The following is a 20928-nucleotide window of genomic DNA, read 5'->3' on the forward strand; positions in this document are numbered from 1 at the left end:
TTTCATATGCTTATTGGCCATTTTCCAGGCATTAGGGTTTATTGTATACATCTTTAATTTGTCATATATTTTCTTTTTTAAAGATATGCCTATTGATCATCTATTTTTAAGTTGCTTATTTGTCTTTTCATTGTTGTTGAATTCTATTAATATCATGTATTGGTGATTTTCATATTCTGATTTTCACATTCTAATTTTCATATTCTGAATCAACCTTTCATTGCTAAGGTAAATCCCAATTGATCATGGTATATGCTGCTTTTAATATGCTGCTGTATTCGGTTTGCTGGGATTCTGTTGGGGCATTATGCATGTGTCTACCTACAGTATATTTTACAGTTTTATTTATAGTTTTCTTTCATGTGATATCTTCTTCTGGTTTTGGTATCAGGGGAACACTGGCTTCATAAAATGTGTTGGGAACTGTCTGAATGAGTTGTGAAAAAAATTGGTGTTGATTCTTTGAAACATTTGACAGAGTTAACCAATGAAACCATTTGGTCCAGAGCTTGCTTTGTGGGATATTTTCTAGTTACTAATTTAATCTCTTTACTAATTATAGGTTTGTTGGGGTTTTTTGTTTGTTTTTTGTTGAGTCAGTTTTGGAAATTTTATTTTTTTTTCAAGAATTTGTGCATTTCATTGAAGTTATCTAATGTGTTGTCATACTTTTGTTCATAGATTTGCTTAAAACCCTTTTGTTTTAGTTAGATTGGTCATAATGTCTTTTGTTCCTGATTTTAGTACTTTGAGGTTCTTTCTTTTTCTTAGTCTAGCTAAAAGGTTTCAGTTTTGTTGATCTTTTAAAAGAACCAACTTTATTTTCATTGATATTTTTTTCTTCTATTTTTTCCCCCTTTTTTCTGTTTCTTTTTTCCTTGCTCTAATCTTTATTATTTCTTTCCTCCCTTTTGCTTTGGGCTTTCTCAGAATGGAAATTTAGGTGATTGATTTGAGATTTTCTTCTATTTTAATGTAGTGAATATAAATTTTTGTTTAAGCAGTACTTTATATGCCATCAGATCTGTTATGTGGTGGGGGTTTTTTAATTCATTTCAAAGTATTTTCTAATTTTTCTTGTGATTTCTTTGACACATTGGTTATTTAGGAGTTTATTTCCATGTATTTCTGTATTTTCCAAATTTCCTTGTCATTAATTTCTAATTTCACTTCATGTGAGATTTGACAACATTGTATGATTTCAATCCTTTTCAGTATATTGAGGCTTGTTTCACGGCCTACCATGGTCTATCTTGGTGAATGTTCCACACATACCTGAGAATGTATGCACTGTTGTTTGGAATATTAGAAGTGTTTGTTAAGTTTTGTTTATTTATACTGTTACTTAAGTCTTCTTTTTCTTGCTCATCTTCTCTCTAGTTATTCTATTCTTTTTGAAAGTCAGGTATTGAAGTCTTTAACTCCTTTGGTTTTGTATGTCTGGAAGAATCCTTCCCTCCCCCCCCCCCCCCCCCCCCCCCGCCCCTGGGTGTAAAATTCCAGGTGACAGGATTTTTTTTTAAACACCATACTTTAAGACATTACTATCATCTTCCTTGCCTTGTTTCTATTCAGGATTCTATTATTCTTTTTTTTTTATTAAAGATTTTATTTATTTATTCATGAGAGACACAGAGAGAGGGGCAGGCAGAGACATAGGCAGAGGGAGAAGCAGGCTCCACGCAGGGAGCCTGATGCGGCACTCGATCCCGGGACTGTGGGATCACGCCCTGAGCCGAAGGCAGATGCTCAACCGCTGAGCCACCCAGGTGTCCCAAGGATTCTATTATTCTTATTTGTTTTCTGTATGTAATATATCTTATTTTTCTCACTCTGCCTACTTCTAAGAGTTTCTCTTTCATCATTGCTTTTGATCAATTTGTTTATAATGTGCCTTGGTATAATTTTCTTCATGTTTATTCAGTTGAATTTATAGTATGCAGCAAATTTGGGCAATTTTTTCCATTATCTCTTTTTCATTTTAAAGATTTTATATATTTATTTGAAAGAGAGAGAAAGAGCACAGAAGGGGAATGGAGAACAAAGGAAGAGGGAGGAGCAGACTCCCCACTGAGCAAGGAACTTGATGCGGGGCTGGATCATGACCTGACCCCAAAGCAGACACTTAATCAACTGAGCCATCCAGGTGCCCCTCCATTATTTCTTCAGATCAGCTGAGCCATCCAGGCACCCCTCCGTTATTTCTTCAAATATTTTTACTGCCCACCTTTCCCTTTGGTCTTTCAGAGATTCCTATTACACATATTCAACCATGTGAAGTCTCACAGATCACTGATACTCTGCTTTTTTTTTTTTAATTTTTTTTTTTTACCTCTTTTATTTTGGATAGTTTCTGTTGTTGTATTTGCTAAATTTTTCTTTTACAAGTGTTTAGTTTCCTGTTAATCTCATTCAGTGTATTTTTTTTTTTACCATAGACATTGTTTTATTTATATTTATTTATTTTCTTATTTTAAGTAGGCTCCATGCCCAACATGAGGCTCAAATTCATGACTCTGAAATCAGGAGTTGCATGCTCTACCAACTGAGCCAGCCAGGCTCCCCTTATTCTAGAAGTTTGACTTGTTTGGGTCTTTTGTGTATCTCCTTAACATGTTTACACTTCTCTCTATCTCTGATGTCCTTATCTATAATTTAATCATCTGTGTTTTTTGAGTATGTTTTTTATAGATTTTTGTAACTATAGATTGACTTTTCTAATTACAGATTGGTTTGGGGTTTTTTTTTTTTCTTTGCATTCTTGGTAATTTTTAAATGGATGCTAGGCATTGCAAACTTTGTTGGATATAGCATATATTTATTTGTATGCATATCCTTTAAAAATATTCTTGAGATTTGTTCTCGATCACAGTTACTTGCAAACACTTCTTTTTGAGGCTTGCTTTTAAGTTTTGTTAGGCAAGACCGTAGCACCCTTTATCCTAGGGATAATTTTGCTACACTACTGAGTCAGTACTCTTCTGGGTTCTCTGTTCATGCCCCATGTATATCAAAGTTTTTTCACTCTGTCTGATGGAAACCTGAAGTATTTCCAGCGTGATTTGAGCCTGCAGAACTATTTCTTCTATTCCTTTGCAACCTGGTTCTTTACCTAACCTCAGGTTCTTTCTTCACATGCATGTACTGATAATCATTCAGCTGAAAACCTGATAGGAGCTCACTCCAGATCTCCAGTGCATGCCTCTCTCTGTGGGCCCTCTTTGCATAGCTCTGCCCTCTCCTGTGCTCTGTCCTGTGCTCTGTGCCTTGACCTCCCTGAATTTTCAGCGGTGTCCTTAAATGAAGAAGACTGCTGGTTTCCCTTGAGTTCTCCTTTTCTAAGTTATAGCCTGGAAACTTTCTAGGCAATATGTTCATATTCTTGTGGAGCTCATTTCATTTGTTTTCCCTCTCTCAGGGATGTTTGTTTCTCATTGTCTGGAAATTATTATTTTATTCATTTTATTTTGTCTGTATTTTCAGTTATTTAAGCCTGGAGGTTAGATCCAGTCCTTGTTACTCCATCTTGACTGGATTTGGAAGTCTTCCTGAAGTTATTTTGAGCAGTGCTAAGTTATATAACTTTATATATTTAAGAGTAGCAACCTGATTACCACTTAGCTTTTTAGCTATGCCAGGTAGGTTACTTTAGATTATCCACAGCATTTAGGCCTCAGGATTTAGGATTCTTTTTTTTTTTTTTTTAATTTTTATTTATTTATGATAGTCACACAGAGAGCGAGAGAGAGAGAGAGGCAGAGACATAGGCAGAGGGAGAAGCAGGCTCCATGCACCGGGAGCCCGACGTGGGATTCGATCCCGGGTCTCCAGGATCGCGCCCTGCGCCAAAGGCAGGCGCTAAACCACTGCGCCACCCAGGGATCCCAGGATTTAGGATTCTTGAAGTAAGAGTGAGGGGAGAATTTTCATATGCATATTATCCATGACATTGCCAAATAAGATAGTTAACAACTATCTTACTGAAACTGGGGTCACAAGGTCCTGAAAAGTTTCTAGAAAACAAGCTCTGGTAGATGTAAATTGTTTGAATGGATGAGATTAGGATATATAAAATATCAACAGTGCCATCTAAGTTTAATGAATAAAAATAATACAGTTCCTTTTGAAAGCCAGCACAAACCAAATGATAAAACTCAACAAAGCACAGACAAGAAAACAGGGCAATATATTGTATGAAATCGATTGCTAAAATCTAAAATAAAGTGTTAGCAAGTTGAATCTGGCTCCGTACTATAATGTTAGTAGGGAGGAAAGCAATGATTAAAGAGTTCTTTTAAAGGATTGTTGGAATAAATTTGAAGATTGACTGTATTCAATGGAAGAAAAGAGTGAATCAGGTAATTTGAAGCAGTGTTTCTCAGGGTGATCCAGGGACTTAGGGTCAATTGCAGATGTCTGTCATGTCAGAAATAACTGATTCAGATGCCTGGTCTCAGTAAAGACAGGAAAATGTAGAGGTGCTGATACGATATGTGAGCTGGAGGTGGAGGGGAGGGATAAGGTGAAACTGTCTTTTTTTTCTTTTCTTTTCTTTTTAGATTTCATTTATTTTTGAGAGAAAATAAGTAGGGGGGAAGGGAAGAGGTGGGGGGAGAGACTCTCAGGCAGACTCCCTACTGAGTGTGGAGCCCAACAGCAGGCTCCATCTCATGCATGACCTTAGCCGAAATCAAGAATTTGATGTTTAACAGACTGAGCCAACCAGGCACCCCTCTAGTTACTTTTTAATCCATTTTTGCTTGGATCTTGTGTTTGAGATGACCACTTGATATCCAAGTGGGTATGTCTGATAGCAAATGAAAAATAAAGTCGTCTTGGAGATATACATCTATGTTTTCCATGGTAATAATGGTTGAAGTGATGAGAATAGTCTACTAAGGGACAAAGTAGGAAAGAAAGTCACTTAGTTTTAGGCACTGGACCTTGTAGGTAAGATGAGACAGATGGAATAAACAGTGGTCTCAGTAGTGTATTACTAGGAGTCAAACACTAAAGGAGTATGTGACACTGTGTTGTCAGAGGAAAATGAAAACTAAAATGAGGGATTCTTGAGGGGGGCACCTGTGTGGCTGAGTTGGCTTCTTCCTCTGCTCCTACCCCTCACTCATGCTCTCTCTCCCTTTCTCCCTCTCTCAAATAAATAAATAACATCTTAAAAAAAAAAAAAACCCTTGAGAATGCAATGGTAATCATTGAGAATGCCATAAATGAAGGATGCAGTGATATTTATAAATACCAACTGCTTTAAAAAAAAAATGACTCAAACACTGAACACTCACTAACTGTAACATCAGTTTATCAGAATTATCCTTAGATTTTTAAGCCAGAGCAGAGGTCAGCAAACCTTTTCTTTAAAGGACCAGATAGTAAGTATTTTAGGTTAAGCAGATATGGTCTCTGTTGTAACTACTAACTCTGCTATAGTATGAAACTAGCCTCAGACGTTAGATAAACAAATGTGTGCGGCTGTGTTCCAGTAAAACTTTATAAAAATTTATTTTTTTCTGTATTGTTCTTCCATTCCTTTTGCATTAAGAATTAACATTGGCAAACTTGTTTCTGATAAAAATTATTGAAACTAAGTATTAGTAATGAAGCTTGAAAAAAATCCAGCAGGAATTACTAGTATGTTAATTTTATAAAATTTAATAAACTTGACCAAACACTATATCCAGCATGCCCTTAAGTATGAGACGGTAGAACTGAAATAGGCATATTTATTACCCCCCTCCCCCCATATAATGACTAATTTAGTGTGGTTTGAGTTAATTTGTTTCCGTTTATTATTTGGCAATTTTAATAATTTGTGATTTTCTTACCTTTTCAGTCTCGGAGAAATCTCTGTGAAGAGGCTTTGTTAAAAATTAAAGGTGTTATTAGCTTTACTTTTCAAATGGCTGTTCAGAGATGTGTGGTGCGGATCCGTTCAGATTTGAAAGCAGAGGTTAGTATTTTAAATGGCTGAATATTCTTGAGTTTATGGGTAAACCAATCAGTGTTCAAAATTGTTCCTTTTAATCCTGGCCTAGGCTTTGGCATCAGCGATAGCATCAACCAAGGTTATGAAGGCTCAGCAAGTTGTGAAAAGTGAAAGTGGAGAAGAGGTAAATGCTTTATTTAGTTTTCTTTATACCTGACTCTTGATTATCCTTTATGGCTAGCAGATTGCTATTATTTTCAGGCTATTAGTTGCCAAATATATAGGAGTGTTGTTGGGTCAGGTTATCTTAATGTTTCTTGGCTAAGGTTAACTCTGTTAGAAATATAGAGAGATTTTATAGATTTCAAAGTCTATTCTTATATTCTGTGGATTTCAGAGTCTGTTCTTTATCTCAGTGGAGAGGTTTTCCTAATTTTGTACGGAAATAAAGGATATCTAATTTCCTTGCATTGGTTTTTAAAGTCTTTTTAACCTTAGTTTAGTTTTGCCAATCCAAAAAATAAAGGTCTGTTCCCACCACGGATAGATAAATTTGGTGAAAGTCTTTGCCTCTTGCTACTTTTGCCCCCAGTTTTGTGATAGGGAAGACAGATTTGTATCCCTTTAGCCTGTTTGTCTTCCCACAGAAAGGAGGTTCAGGGGCCTACAGTAGCCAAATAATTGCTTTTGTTTTCTTTAAATAGACAGGAGTTGCACCTTTATTCTTGGAGCCTCAGGAGAAAATCATCTTAGTTTTCATATTTCTGCTTTTCTGTGCTCAGCAATTGGGCCTACCCTTCATGTAAGAGGAAAATTTTTAAAGGAACATAGCTCTTGAGAGAAACAGTGATTAGAATGAGGAGTAAAGTTGACTTTTGACTAAAGACATGTATCCGTGTCACTTAGGTTGATTTTATACTAACTCTTAACATGTTCTCCATATCAGATGCTGGTCCCATTCCAGGATACACCTGTGGAAGTAGAGCAGAACACAGAACTGCCTGACTACCTGCCTGAGGATGAGAGTCCGACAAAGGAGCAAGACAAAGCAGTGTCCCGGGTCGGCTCACACCCAGAGGGTGGAGCTAGCTGGCTGAGCACAGCTGCAAACTTTTTATCCAGATCTTTTTACTGGTGACTTCAGTTTGAGTCTCAAGGACTGTGTGAACCAACAAGGGGCCAGTTTTCCATTGTTGTGGTGAACTGTCAAGTGCAATTTGCAATAAGTTATCATGAAAAGTTTTTAGATTATATGATTGCGTATGCTGCATTTTACATTTTATTGGACATTTTGCCCCACTAAGTGGTAAGAAGGACAGAGGCTACAGGTGGAGTTCTTTGTTTATGAAGGTATTTTGGTTCTGTTTTCCTTTAATTGCCTCACTTTTTAAAAAACATGGGTCCACTGTTAAACCAAACATATGTATGTGCAGCTTTACATTTTATTTTACATGAAGCACGTGATTAGGAAAACTTATTTTCTCCTCAAGCCTCAGGACCTATCTGAAGAGAAGTTGGGGGGGGGGTTTGTGGGGGGTTTTTTTTAGCTCAAGTTGTGCATGAATTACTGAACATCTTCTCTGCTTTTCTTCATGAAAGATACTTGCTTTGATACTCTTCACTGAAAATTGATGAAAACATTTCTCATCCCCCTTTTGTGCCTTTTTTAATTTTGCCAACCATGTTTATAGAAAGAACATTACTAGAGAGACATTTTGCAAATTAAAACACATTCATACGGACAAAGCAGTCCTCTAAAAATACAAGTCTACAAAAACTTTGTCGTCTTATTTTGTTGTAATTTTAATAAGATCAACCCAGAATCAGCTGAAAGGACGAAACGTGTATATTAGCAAAGTACTATTGGAGACTGAGTGTGATCAGATGCTCCAGTTGACTGTTGCTCAGTGTGGTTTTTATCAGCTCTTAAGAGTTCCGTCCAGCATAATATTGAGAGCGACTATAGATGGTCTTTAGTCCTTACTTTGTGTTCATATACCATCCCTTGCTAGAAAAAAAAAAAAAAAAAAGTCAAGAACTAACAGACTTGAAGAAAGAAAACAAAAATCAAATGCCTATGCCATAGTGCCATTTGGTAGAGTCTAACCTTAAAACATGAATTGCTTGGCAGATGCCTATTCAGTAGGTATTTCCTTGTATTGCCTTTTGTGAATTTATTATGAACATGCAATCATACTGAATGAACAAAAAAGACTCAAATTATTGCTTATAGAGAAATAAAGCCAGCATTGGTCCACTTAATTTTGTTCTCATGTCCAGCCAGAAAAAAAGAACTTCAGTGAAGGTAAGATAAATAAATATAAATATATATACATATATATTTTTTGGTAGATAAGAGCTAATTACATATATGGAATGCTTTATTAAATTTCTGAAATATTTGGCAACTAAAATTTTCCTTTTGGTGGAAATCCAGCTAAATCCAGATAAATTTTTAGTGCTAATATGATTAAGAAACTCATATGGAGAAATTGAAATTCTTTTTCATCAACATGTAGAGCTGCTACTGTACTGCTTGTGGAGAATATGAAGTGAAAATTGGACCCTTGAGGGTTTCCTTGCATTTTCATCGCTTCTCTTTTAGAGAAAATTAAAAGCATCCAGTATCACTGGAAAAAAATTATTGTAATATACTTCACCAACAACAATCTCGAGTTCACAACCTTCTGGAGGGAGAGGTATTGAGGGTGTTGAGAATATTTTTTATGTATCTGGGCTCTGATTCAGCTGACACGCACAACTGAAAATAGAAGCTTTCAGGGCCTGTATTGTTTTAAATGCATAATAAACTTGCTGCCAGAACCAGATGTGTTGAAAAACAAAAACAAAACCACCTCCTTTCTATAGCCATTAAAACAAAGTTTACTGTTCTGTTTTAACAAGTTTGTATTTTATTTTGCATCGCCACACATCTGCCTATTTAAAAAAAACTACGTCTCTTTGGTAGTAATGGTTCAGTACAAGTAGGTATTACAGCTTGATGTTTGTGTGTTCTAAGTGTTCTTTTATTCCAGGTCTTATAGAGCAGTTAAGGCAACTGTAATGGCATTTTTTGAAATATATTGTAAAATAATAAAAGGTAACATAATTAAAATTGAATGGATATTGCATCTTTGTGATATAAGCATTATTGATTACTCTTGAGCCTGTTTGTATCCACACTGCCTGGCACCTTCTCCTAACTCCCTGCAGGTGCGTTACCCGACTCATTCCCATGCATCTTCCCCTCATCTTCCCAGCACCACACCTGCCTCTCCGTGGGTTTGGATCAGCTGCTTCTCTACATACACTCATTGTAGCACTTAAATTAGATTGAAATGATATTTACCAGTGTTTCTTCCCAACTGAGCTCTTTGAGAACCGAGAGTCTGTAGCTGTAACTGGCTAGCAGTAACTGTGCAAGTATTTTTTTTGGAGGATGAACAAAGAATTTTTTCTTTTTTCTTTTTTTTTTTTTTTTTTTAGAATTTTTTCTTAAATCAGTAAAAACAAATGACAGGTAGTAATTAACTTGTTGGGCAAATAGGGAAAATGTCAGGTTGTTTTTTTTTTTTTTCTGGCAGGTTTATGGTCTATTGGTGAGTATCAAGTTTCTTATTTGCTTTGTCATTTGGTTTTTATTTTTCAAAAAAAGTGGGAGGGGAGCATAATACTTGATCCACTGAATAATGAAGTTAAGGTCAACTTATAATATCATGAGTCTTATAGAATTGTTATAGGAGAAATTTATTACTAGTTATTTCGATTTCCTGTTTTATAACTTAATGGCTGTGTAATTTTAGGTAATAATTTAATCTCTGGGGTTTTTCTTCATTTAATGGAATGGAGATAATTCTTATACTTTATGGGGTAATTATTTGAATCCAGTGAGATCATCATGAGTAACTTGAAACTAAAGTCTTACAAGTGTAAGATGGAATTATTGTAACTGGAAGTTTGACACGATTCTATTCTTGTGCTCGATTCCAAGTGAGACACTATACCTTTGTAAACACACTTATCTGGCTCCTCAGCTTTCTGTATCCAGTTGAGGGTGTTTTTTGAGGCTTAGTTCACAGGTATTTGATTTTTATCTGAATGTCCCTTGAAGAATTCATCTATTGTTAGGCTTTCAGTTACCTTTGAGTCAATAATTTCTAAATCTCCACTGTACCATCATCTTTGATAGCTCTCCTTTCCTTTGCCATACCGGACAGATACAGTCTGTGAATTTTTCTTTTAGAACCAAGCTCATGGTAGGCATGCAGTAGACTTGAAAATTAAATGTGTCAGTACCGTGCCAAGTGCTTTACAAATATTTGTCCCTTAACAACTATAGTTAGGTGCTTTTGTATCTCCATTTTACAGATGGGGAAAATGAGGCAGAGGAGTAATAAGTAGCTCACTAGTCCCAGATAACAGAGTTTACTAGTAAATGGTGAAGCCCGGTCTCCAACCCAGGCAGTCTGGCTCCTGAGTCTACACGCTTTGACAAGGCAGCCTGCATTTTAGGGGTCCTGCTGCTGTGCCTTCCTGGTTCTTTCACCACCATTCCTATTCAGATCCTTGTGCCTGATTCATGTCAAGTGACCTAACTTGGTTGTCTATTAGCAATCAGAAACTCTGGACACCAGAAAAGTCAAGTACATGAAAGAATTAAGTCTCGTTAGGCCACAACAAAGGAAAACACGTGTAGAGCAGCTAGCCTGTCTAAAGAGGGAAACCATGTTTGTTACATGGATTCTGGGCTTTTAACAATGCCAAGCTTCTGGATGTTCTGGTTGTTCCAGACCCTTAAAATACCACCTGTGCCACATAAAACATGTCTAGGCCAGAAATTGGCTACTTGTAGCCACATTCTCATCTGTCAGATTAATCTTAACAGTATTTTTGTCATTTTCTGCATGATGTCAACAAAGGACTATGGCTTAGTTTAGACTGTGCTGTCTAGCACCAAAAGTGTCAGAGTTTAGCTACCAACGTAATCTTTCATACAGTCTATAGCATTATTACAGACTTTCTAGACGTGAAGCGCAAGTTATCTCATTGTTACAAACTCTGCTTTATTTAGTCTATTTATTATAACCTAAGTATTTTGTGTTCATCCTACTCTTAAATCTTTGCTTATGTTCTTTTTTATTTTTATTTTTTTTAAGATTTTATTTATTCATGAGAGACAGAGAGGGGCAGAGCCATAGGCAGAGGGAGAAGCAGGCTCCCCTAGGGGAGCCTGATGAGGGACTTGATCCCAGGATCCCAGGATCATAACCTGAGCCAAAGGCAGGCACTCAACCACTGAGCCACCCAGGTACCCCTGCTTGTATTCTTTCTTATCTGGAGTTTCCTCCTTTATACTGTCATCTCCTTTAAAATATTTTATTATGAAAATAAGGTCAGTATGTTCTAGAAATGCATAAAGAAAACAAGTCCTGGGCAGCCCTGGTGGCTCAGCGGTTTAGCGCCGCCTTCAGCCCAGGATGGGATCCTGGAGACCCGGGATCGAGTCCCATGTCAGGCTCCCTGCATGGAGTGGAGCCTGCTTCTCCCTCTGCCTATGTCTCTGCCTCTCTCTCTCTCTCTCTCTCTCTCTATGTCTCTCATGCATAAATAAATAAAATCTTAAAAAAAAAGTCCTCTGTCATCCTACAACCTAAACAATATTAATAACAACATTTCGATTTATTCTCATTTGTTTTCTTTTGTTTCAGTTGTTAAGTATACATTTAAAAAAACTTTTTTGTTAAATAAACTATGTGCCTGGTGTGGGGCTTGAACTCATGACCCAGAGATCAGGCGTTAACAGATCCTACTGACTGAGCCAGTCAGGCACCCCTACACTTGAAATTTTTAAAGTCTTCAAAGTAGGTATGCAGTGAGAAATGACTTTGAACCACTCTCACCTGGTTTTTCTCACCAGAGATAGCTATTTTTACTAATTATGTGTGCCCATCAAGAATATTCTATTAATTTACCGACTTTATTCTTGTATAAAGCAACTTTTCCCCCCAGCTTCACAGTATTTTTTTTTTTTTAAGATTTTATGTATATATTCGTGAGAGACACAGAAAGAGAGTCGGAGAAGTAGGCTTCTCACAGGGAGCCTGATGCAGGACTCAATCCCCGGACCCCAGTATTATACCCTGAGCCAAAGGCAGATGCTCAACCACTGGAGCCACCCAGGTGTCCTGCTTCATAGTATTATATTAATGTTCCACCAATTATTTAGCAGTGCTTTGATTGCAATCCTTTGCTATTACAAATGGTGCTGTGTCAGTGTATCTGTAGAGTGAATTTCTAGATGTAGAATTGCTACATCAAGCCTGTGAGTGCTTTTATTTGGAGAGTTCCTGCCTCCTTAGAGAGTATTCTGGTTTCTTCTCTTACTAGAATGATATGATAGTTCCTATTTCCCTTCAGCCTCTCCAACTGTATTATCCCACATTTAACCCTTTGTGGTCTAAAAAAAAGGGAGGGGGGATATCTTCTGAATGAGAGTTCGCTTTTTTATAGATTTAAGAACTATTTCAGTATTTCTTTGAACTGTCTTTCATTTTTGGGGGGAGGGGATTTGAGTTTTCTTATGTAATTTATGGAAGTCCTCATACTAAACAGATTTGCCCTTTTTTTTTAATAAAAATATTTGCAGCACACACATTGCAACAGTATTTCCCAGTGCTTCTTATACAAATCCTGTGAACAATTTTCACCCCATGGATCCTTCTTCCTCTTAACTGCTATATTTACTTTTTCTTTGTTTGGGACCTGTCATTTATGGTCCATTACTTTCCCTGAGTATGTTCTTACTGAGATCAAGATCCCTAAGGGGAGGGAGTGTTTCTTATGTTTTAATGTTTGCCACACTGTGGAGCATAATACTGTGTGTGCTGAGCATTTGGGGAGTGTTTACGAATGAGTTATGGAGATAGAACAATTATAGCAGTATTTCTATGTCGAAGGGATGGGTATTTGGTACTTTGGTTCCGATCTTGTCTGGATTTTAACTATTGTACATCTGGATTACTGCTACCTGCTTGTTAGTGACATTTAACTTTACTTGGGCATTTAACTGTGTTTCAGGCTCTGCACTAAGTCCTTGTGTTGTTTTCTTTAATCATCACCATGGTCCAGTGAGCTAGGGTTTTTCATATTCATTTAACAGAAGAAATAAAGTAACTGGAGTCAAATACAGCTACTGAGTATTAGGGGCGGGGTCTTCCTTCTTCATGACCAAATACTTGCCCAAATAATTGTTAGATATTTTAAATTTCTTCTACTCTTCTGGTTATAAATCTTTAGTGACTTTTATTGTGTCACATCCAAATTGTTCTGGCTTCAATATTCTCTGGAACCTATGCTATTCTCATTTACCTGACACTTTTCTTCAGGTGATATTTTTGGTCTTCAGTAAATGCATTTTATGTTTGTCCTCATCCTAAATTACCAGATTCTAGTTTTCCAGAACCAGCTATTCATGAAACCCTCCTTGTCTATCCCTTTTGGACCTTGCCAATCTGTCTCCCAATTCTTTAAATTCTTTCAGCATTTAAAGCGTCTGATGTACATTTGACCACTCAGTTGTATTGTTTGTCTCTTCGTTCCCAAATGTGTTCATTTTTGCAGAGCTTGCTTTCAAAACTCTCGCTTCCTCTTTTTGTACTGCCTTTTACTTATTAAGCCCAAACTGAAGCCTCACCAACCTTCCTCATTACTGCTGTCTTCAGGACCAGCCAGTTTGCTGAGGTTCTTTCCAGCCTTTAATGGCTCAGAACCCCTTTTCTAACCCATGTTCTTCTGATAAGGGGTTTCTTGTAAAAATACAAGTCGTGTAGGTACCCATTTTTTCATGTTTAAATATTTTAGGTAGGAAGATAGTTGATGAGGACACATTAAAAATAATACTCAGTTTGCAGTCTATGCAAACAAATATTCCAGTGGGAGCAAAAATTGGGCAATAAAAAATAAACTTTCAGAGAAAAAAATGGTTTTGCAATTGATAGAAAAAAAAAAAAAGGAATATTAAGATAGGTAAGAAAGTACCAGTGAATGAGTTACAAAATGGTAGCAGAAAATGAAAGAAGATAGAAGAAGGGAGGCAATACATGGAAACTCAGCCATACCGACCTTACCAGTGAATTAAAAAAAAAAAAAAAAAAAAAAACAGGGCTAAAAGCAAATGTAGATGAAACCCTAAGGCAGACTGTGAAAATGTTGAGCCAGAAGTCAGGACTCCGTTTTAGTAGGTAAACTTCAGGGAAAAAGGAATCCTTGCCTCTCAGTGTAAAGTCGGAGAAAAAGTATACTGTTTTAAGAAAATGTATATGTAAAAATATAAATAGGTTTGTAAAACAAACTGCGTAGGCATTTACACTCTTAGTTTTGATTTTATTTTTCTACGTACCACATTCTTCCAGGCAATTTAAGGTCTGCTTTCTAAAAATTAGATCCATGGGACACAGGATTAAAGCAAGTACCTAGTAGAAACAAAATCAAGTGTCTCCAGTCCATTGAGATAGAAGAACTAATTTAATTTTTTTTTAAAGATTTTACTTATTTATTCAAGAGAGACACAGAGGCAGAGGGAGAAGCAGGCTCCATGCAGGGAGCCCGACAAGGGACTCAATCCTGGGTCTCACAGGATCACACCCTGGGCTGAAGGTGGTGCTAAACTGCTGAGCCACCCGGGCTGCCCAGAACTAATTTAATATTAAATTCAGTAGAAAAATAGCTTACAGGCAATAATGTAATATCACTTCTGAGTGAAGATATTTATAGTGCTTGATAGAAGGACTACTAGTCTTTTATTAACTGTGGAAGCAGTATGTAGTAAAATTCTTAGAAATGACAATCTGTGGGAATCTTCTCTTCTCACCCTGTGACTGGATAATAAGTAGCAAGCATACCAAGTAAAGTAGTGCATTAAAATGTATTGTAAACTAAGATCCTGATCACCAAGCTATTAGTAATTATCTAGGATGGACTGGAAAGCAGATCAGTGTTTTTTCTTCAGTATATGATTTCCTAGTGTTGAAGTAACAAAATAAGCCAAGCAGATGTTCTGTTACCACCACAGAAGTTATGTTAGAAATATAACTTTTATATTCAAAAAGTTATATTGGAAATAAAAAATGAAGGTACTTTCCTTACTCTTTATGGTGTAGTATTTCTGGTTGGTGAAGCTCAAAGGAGACAAAGTGATAGAGAAATACCAGCAATTACTGGCTCATGCTAAAGGGAGCCACAGGCTTCTATTAGAGTGTAACACTTATGGGTATTTTTCAGTTAGGTCATTAAAATCAGTTACTAAATATTTGAAAACCTGTAGTCTCTAATTCATGGTGCTTATTGGAAGGATTATAGACCTAATCCTTCATGAGGTTCACAGTCTAGTGGGAAGGAAGACCTTGGAACAGATAACGACAAATGTATGTAGCAGGAAATAATACAGAAGGTTTGGGAGACCTGATATTGGGAGGGAAAGGGAAGAGGGAGTCAGGGTAAGTTTCTTAGAGATATTAAGGTTTAAGCCAGAACTTGAATGATGAGCAGGACTTGGTCAGATGGGGCAAGGCAAGAGGAACAGCTTTATGAGGCTGGTGTGTGGAGTCCAAAATGAGACTGGAATGTTGGTGGAGGTCAGCTTAAACAAGACTTTGTAGGCCTTTTGATTTAGTCCCTAAATAATTTCATCTCCTAATGTAAGTAGTTCAATCACTATTGTTTGTACATTAATAAATATAACAGTGACTTTCTGCTTTGCAGTTGCTAACTGCCTTAGTCTGGTATCCATTTGATCTTCATAACAATCTGATAAAGTCTGTGAGAAAAATAAATGGAGTTTACATATGAAGAAACTGAAGCTTGGGTTTGGTAATTTGCCAAAGTGAACGCATTTAGGCTACAATGTGGAAAAGGGAGAAAAGTGGATCTGAGGATACCAATCTATAATATCAGATTATAAGGCTATTTCCATACTTGGAGTACAGGGGCAATGGTGGCTTGGCTTTGGGTAAGTAGCAGTGGGCATGGAGAGAGGTGACCTATGTGACAGGTCTTTTTAGGCAGTATCATAGAAGAACTCGGTGGTTCATTGTGAGAGGAAATGCCCATGATTGTCAGCAGCGCTCTAGTGGGCTGTGCTGATGGGATTGTAGGCAAAGATGTCAAGGATCTAGGCATGTGTGTTTTAAGGTAAGAGAGACTGAAATGTTTAAATGTTAGTGGGATGGATTCGAGAGAGATGAGACACAGAAAAGAGCATTCAATGTAGAATGAGGTTCAGAAGCAAGTACATTTATAGTAGGGGTGGGAGGACTGGCCTTTGATATATGAACTCCTCTGGTTCCTTCTGTACAGCTGACCCATTAAGACATTCCTTATATTACTATTCTTACATTCCTAGTGGATTAAAAAAACAAGAGGAATGGTTTTCTCTTAAGTCTATTTAAGATTAAATTGGAATGTGAATATGCTTAGTCTTACTAGACTCTTGTATTTTTTATATTAGCATGGATGAGTTTCTTTCCATGAGACATCATTAGACTCCTAGTTTACCATCCGCTTTCTCTGATCCTTTCATTTAGTTCAGGGAGTCTCACCCTGTCTGTACATTAGGATCACCTGCATGATTTTAATAAATAGCATTGTTCATGTCCCCACTCCAAACACTTGAGCCAGAGTCTCTAAGGATAGGGCAAAGGCATGGATGAGGACTTGGGCAGAGGGGGCGGTTGCTTGTTTGTTTAAACAGCTTTGTAGTAATGCTAATATGCAGTCAAGACTGAGAATCATGACTTAGCTCTTATACTTTTAAGATCTAAAGATCTGAGAGGTGTTACCTTCAGCTTTTGCTCAGTTTAGGAAAGTTCCTTTCCTCCAACCAATTGGTTTCAGAAACTGAAATTCAGAGTGAAAGCTTATATACAAAATTTTTAATTGTTAGTTGAATATCTTTGCTATTTTATTAGTTATTGGCTTTGTATGGTTTTTAGTGTGCTCATTTTGCCCTTGTACTTACATCTGGTGTGTTTTCTATTATAAATGTCAGGATATACTCTGTCTTCCCCACATAGCATCTAGTGTGGTGCCACCTATTTGATGGCAGATATTCTTTACAGATTTGGAGTTTCTTAACTTTGAAATTTTCCTGTATTTTAGCCCCCAGTAGTATCACTTGTTCTGAAATATTTCTACACATATACTCCAAAATGTGTGGATTCCCCAGATATCTATAATCTAGACTACGATCAAAGTAAAAAGATAGTAAAAAGTCAAGAATGTGGTTTAAAAATTTCTCAAGCCACTGCTGGCCAGAACACTTAAATTTAAGCAAATGAATACTTAAAGTGGATATAAAAATTTTAGAGCTAGCAACTATTCAAAAGCATAAATGTTTTAGGATGAGGAAGCCTTTGATAGTTGTAATAAACTTGCATTGTATTTGGTATCTGTTATAAATTACAGCTTCTATTATATAAACATGGGATTATGTTAGTCTGTGAGTCTTGGTTAATGGGTGTCACACATTTCCTGTATATTTATAAATTCTCCAAATTAAAAATATTAATCCAACACTAGAACCAAGAATGTTATCAGAGAAAGGCAGCTATTCTATATGACTTTTTAGCAAGTTATGGCTATTATTTTTCTTCACCTGATTCAAAGGAATGCATAGGATGTGTCCATGTATAACATACCTATTAGTGCTTACTGTAGAGGAATGGTATTGACAATCTAATTTCAGTTGTCTACATTTTCAAAACAATGAAGACATATCCCTGACCATAAAATAGAAATACCAACCATTTGAGATAGTTTAACATTTATTGTATCATTTACTCTATAGAGGCAATCTCATTATTACAGTAAATATAGCCAGTTTATGTGCATATGTAGATGCAGGGATCTGTAATGTATATTGCAATTTATAACAAATACACAAATGTAATGGATATTTTGGGTTATTTTCAATACAAGCTTATATAAAACAGATTCTGTGGCCGTGTACTCTCTCAGGAGTGGTTTCGGTTTCAAGACTTGAAAGTTTTTAAATGAAATTTTGCTGCCTTCTTTTTTTTGCAGATGGATTATTGAAGAAAAAGTATGAAAGCAGATTGATTCTGTACCCACTTTTTAGATATCATATTCACACACATTTTAATAAAAGTTTTCTCCGTGCAGTCTTACTTAATTCAGTTAAGGCTTTCTGATTTGGAGTTCATATGCATAATTGTGCAAAGGCTCTGCAGTGTAATATCTTTGGATATGTATAGGCATAACAGTTTTCCAGAAGTAAGTCTGAAACTGATGTATAAATGTGCTCTATAAAATCAATTAATATTAATAAATCTGAATTGCTTTAAAGAAAAATTTTGGATGATATGTGAAATTTATGTTTATAATAATAGATAATCAAGTTTATCTGTTATAATAATAGATAATCAAGTCCTGTGTGGTGTTTAGGGATGAGTGAGAGCCATGATAGGAAGAGAAAAGTACAATTCCTGAGTTTAGAGTTTTGACTCCGAACCCTTCTTTGACTTAACACAATTCTTACTAGAATAAACAGCTCATTACTCATAATATATGGATACATTACTCTAAAGTCAAATAACTCAGCAAGTCAAATTATGAGTTATAATAAATCTTTCTAGCTAAATCTTACACTGACTAGTCTCCCAAAACTTGTTCCAAAGAACCGGCTATCTTTGCCAGACTTTACCTATGTCTACTATGTTGTCCATCATGGTGGTCTTGGAAAGGGTGAGAGGAGTGGTAGTGTTTTGACAGTAACTGGGAGCACATTTCATCGATTGTACCCACACACCGCTATGTTTATAGTAATGTAGTGAACTCTTGGTATTTAGCGTGCTGAGATCGGAGATGCTAAACATCTTCCAGTGCTCAGGACAATCCCAAATGTGGAGAATTGTTCTATCCAAACTGCAAGTAGAGAAACATTAATGATAAATATATTGAGTGCATACCAGTAATCATACCATAATTTTGCCAATTAAGAAAATATGTGAATAGATGAAATATCTTAAGATATTTCACATTTTATTTGAGTATAAATCAGTAGCAAGCTCAGATTTTAAAACAAATTGGAACAGAAGATTTTTTTATGTTACCTGTTCATTAAATCTCAAGGTAAAATTATGGTAACCAGTAAGAAATCATGAAGTCCTAAATCCCTAATGTGGGGAAATTTTTTTTTAAGATTTTGTTTCATTATTCATGAGAGACACAGAGAGAAAGAGAGAGAGAGGTAGAGACATAGGCAGAGGGAGAAGCAGGCTCCCTTCAGGGAACCTGATGTGGGACTCGATCCCAGGACCCCAGGATCACGTCCTGAGCTGAAGGCAAACCACTGAGCCACCCAGGTGTCTCGGGAGATGTTTCTCTAATCATTGACAGATGTTCTAATAGAAGATGGGTCGGTCAATCTAAATGATCTCCACTCATAACATTAAATATAAGAAACCATTACATTTCATCAAACTGAATCAAACAATGACTTAGGGGGTAAATATGCTGAATTCCTTACATTAATTTTGAAAAATTTAAACCATCCATTTTTCTAATGAGCTCAAGCTTCCTTAAAGTATATTTCTGGTTTTTTATGCAAAAGTAGGAAAAATGGTAAAATTCAGCTTGCTCACTTGACCTTTTGCTTTAGCTAGATGAATAATATGCTAACAGAAAGGTTGTGTTACTAGGAACAAGAATCTTTAAAATTTGTGTTATTCTGTTTCAGCAAGATGGGGATAGATGGCATTACCAGCACTATAATACAAATTGCTGAAACTATAAAATTTGTATTTCTTAAGGCTGTTACTCAAGTCACAAACTATCTTACCTTATCCTATTTTGGACTTATACAGTCAACAATTAAAATCATTGTATAGTAACTATTTTATATTTTTTTCATGTCCCTATAATGCTTACACCAAAGTTAGCTGTTGATTTACTTATCAAGAAACCTACTAATTCAGTTTCTTGGAATCTGAGGAGATTTGGATTTAGGGCTTGGCTGTAGCCCAAAACCTGGGTGACCTAATTGTGCCTTTCAATTTCTCATATACAGAATAAGGTTAATACCTATCTTCATAGGATTTGTGTGACGCTCAACTTAGCATTTTAATTTTATTTGAAATGAAATTTGGACTTAAGAATCTTTAAAAATTTTTAACCAGGTTTTTATTGTTTTTCTAAAAACAATCTCACATTGGGGTACCTAGGTGGCTCAGTCAATTAAGCATCCAACTCTTGATTTCGGCTCAGGTCACAATGTCAGGGCTGTGGGATTAGGCCTGTATTGGGCTCTGCACTCAGTGCAGTGTCTCCTTGTCCCTCTCTCTGCTCCTCCCCCTGCTCACTCTCTCTCTCTCTCTCTCTCTTAAGTAACTAAATAAATAAAATCTTTAAAAATAAGTAAAAATAAAAATCTCATGTGAATTTACCATGAAGAATACATAAGGGCTTCAAATAATCTTTGTGATCATTTGGAGGGACTTGGGATTTGGCATTTGAACTAAGTGAAGATGGAGCCTTAAGGTGACAGCCTGTTAAATTGCCTTTGTCAGAGGAAAGTAGCCCAAGGCAGCTTTGTCTATGTGGAATAGGAGTGTTTGATTTTGCCATAGTGTTGACTCAGCCGTGGCCATGACTCTTCAGGGGTCAGAGATGATGGATGGTGACAACATGACCCAGTCAACTTTCAGCTTGGATTTTTTGGAGCTAAAAAGCCCTGACATAAACAGAGATAACACTGTCAAAGCCCTACTACCTTCGTTGATGCTGATGTATCTTAAATCTTTCTCCTTTAAGTTTACCTGGCATGTTCCTTACTCTGAGCTAAGCAATAACAGAGATTGGTACCAGGAGTGGGATATATATTACCATTTCAAGACCTTTATTTCATTATCAGTGTCTTCATGAACATAGAGGAATCCCATCAGAGACACATTCAAATTTTATGACTCCAGCTG

General features: G+C 36.4%; 1 protein-coding gene across 2 annotated transcripts in view; it reads left to right on the forward strand.

Annotated features, from left to right (window-relative positions):
* The window catches only part of ARMC1 (armadillo repeat containing 1), a 38583-nt gene extending 29522 nt beyond the window's left edge, over positions 1 to 9061 (forward strand). For both annotated transcript variants that reach the window (XM_072804444.1, XM_072804445.1), the window contains exons 5-7: positions 5849 to 5965; positions 6051 to 6125; positions 6888 to 9061. In XM_072804444.1, coding sequence (XP_072660545.1) covers positions 5849 to 5965; positions 6051 to 6125; positions 6888 to 7079 — 384 coding nt within the window. In that variant the 3' untranslated portion in view covers positions 7080 to 9061. The remainder of the gene's footprint in view (positions 1 to 5848; positions 5966 to 6050; positions 6126 to 6887) is intronic.
* Positions 9062 to 20928: the final 11867 nt, after the last annotated feature.

This window comes from Canis lupus, chromosome 28 (genome assembly GCF_048164855.1).
Source record: "Canis lupus baileyi chromosome 28, mCanLup2.hap1, whole genome shotgun sequence".
NCBI classification, from domain to species: domain Eukaryota; kingdom Metazoa; phylum Chordata; class Mammalia; order Carnivora; family Canidae; genus Canis; species Canis lupus.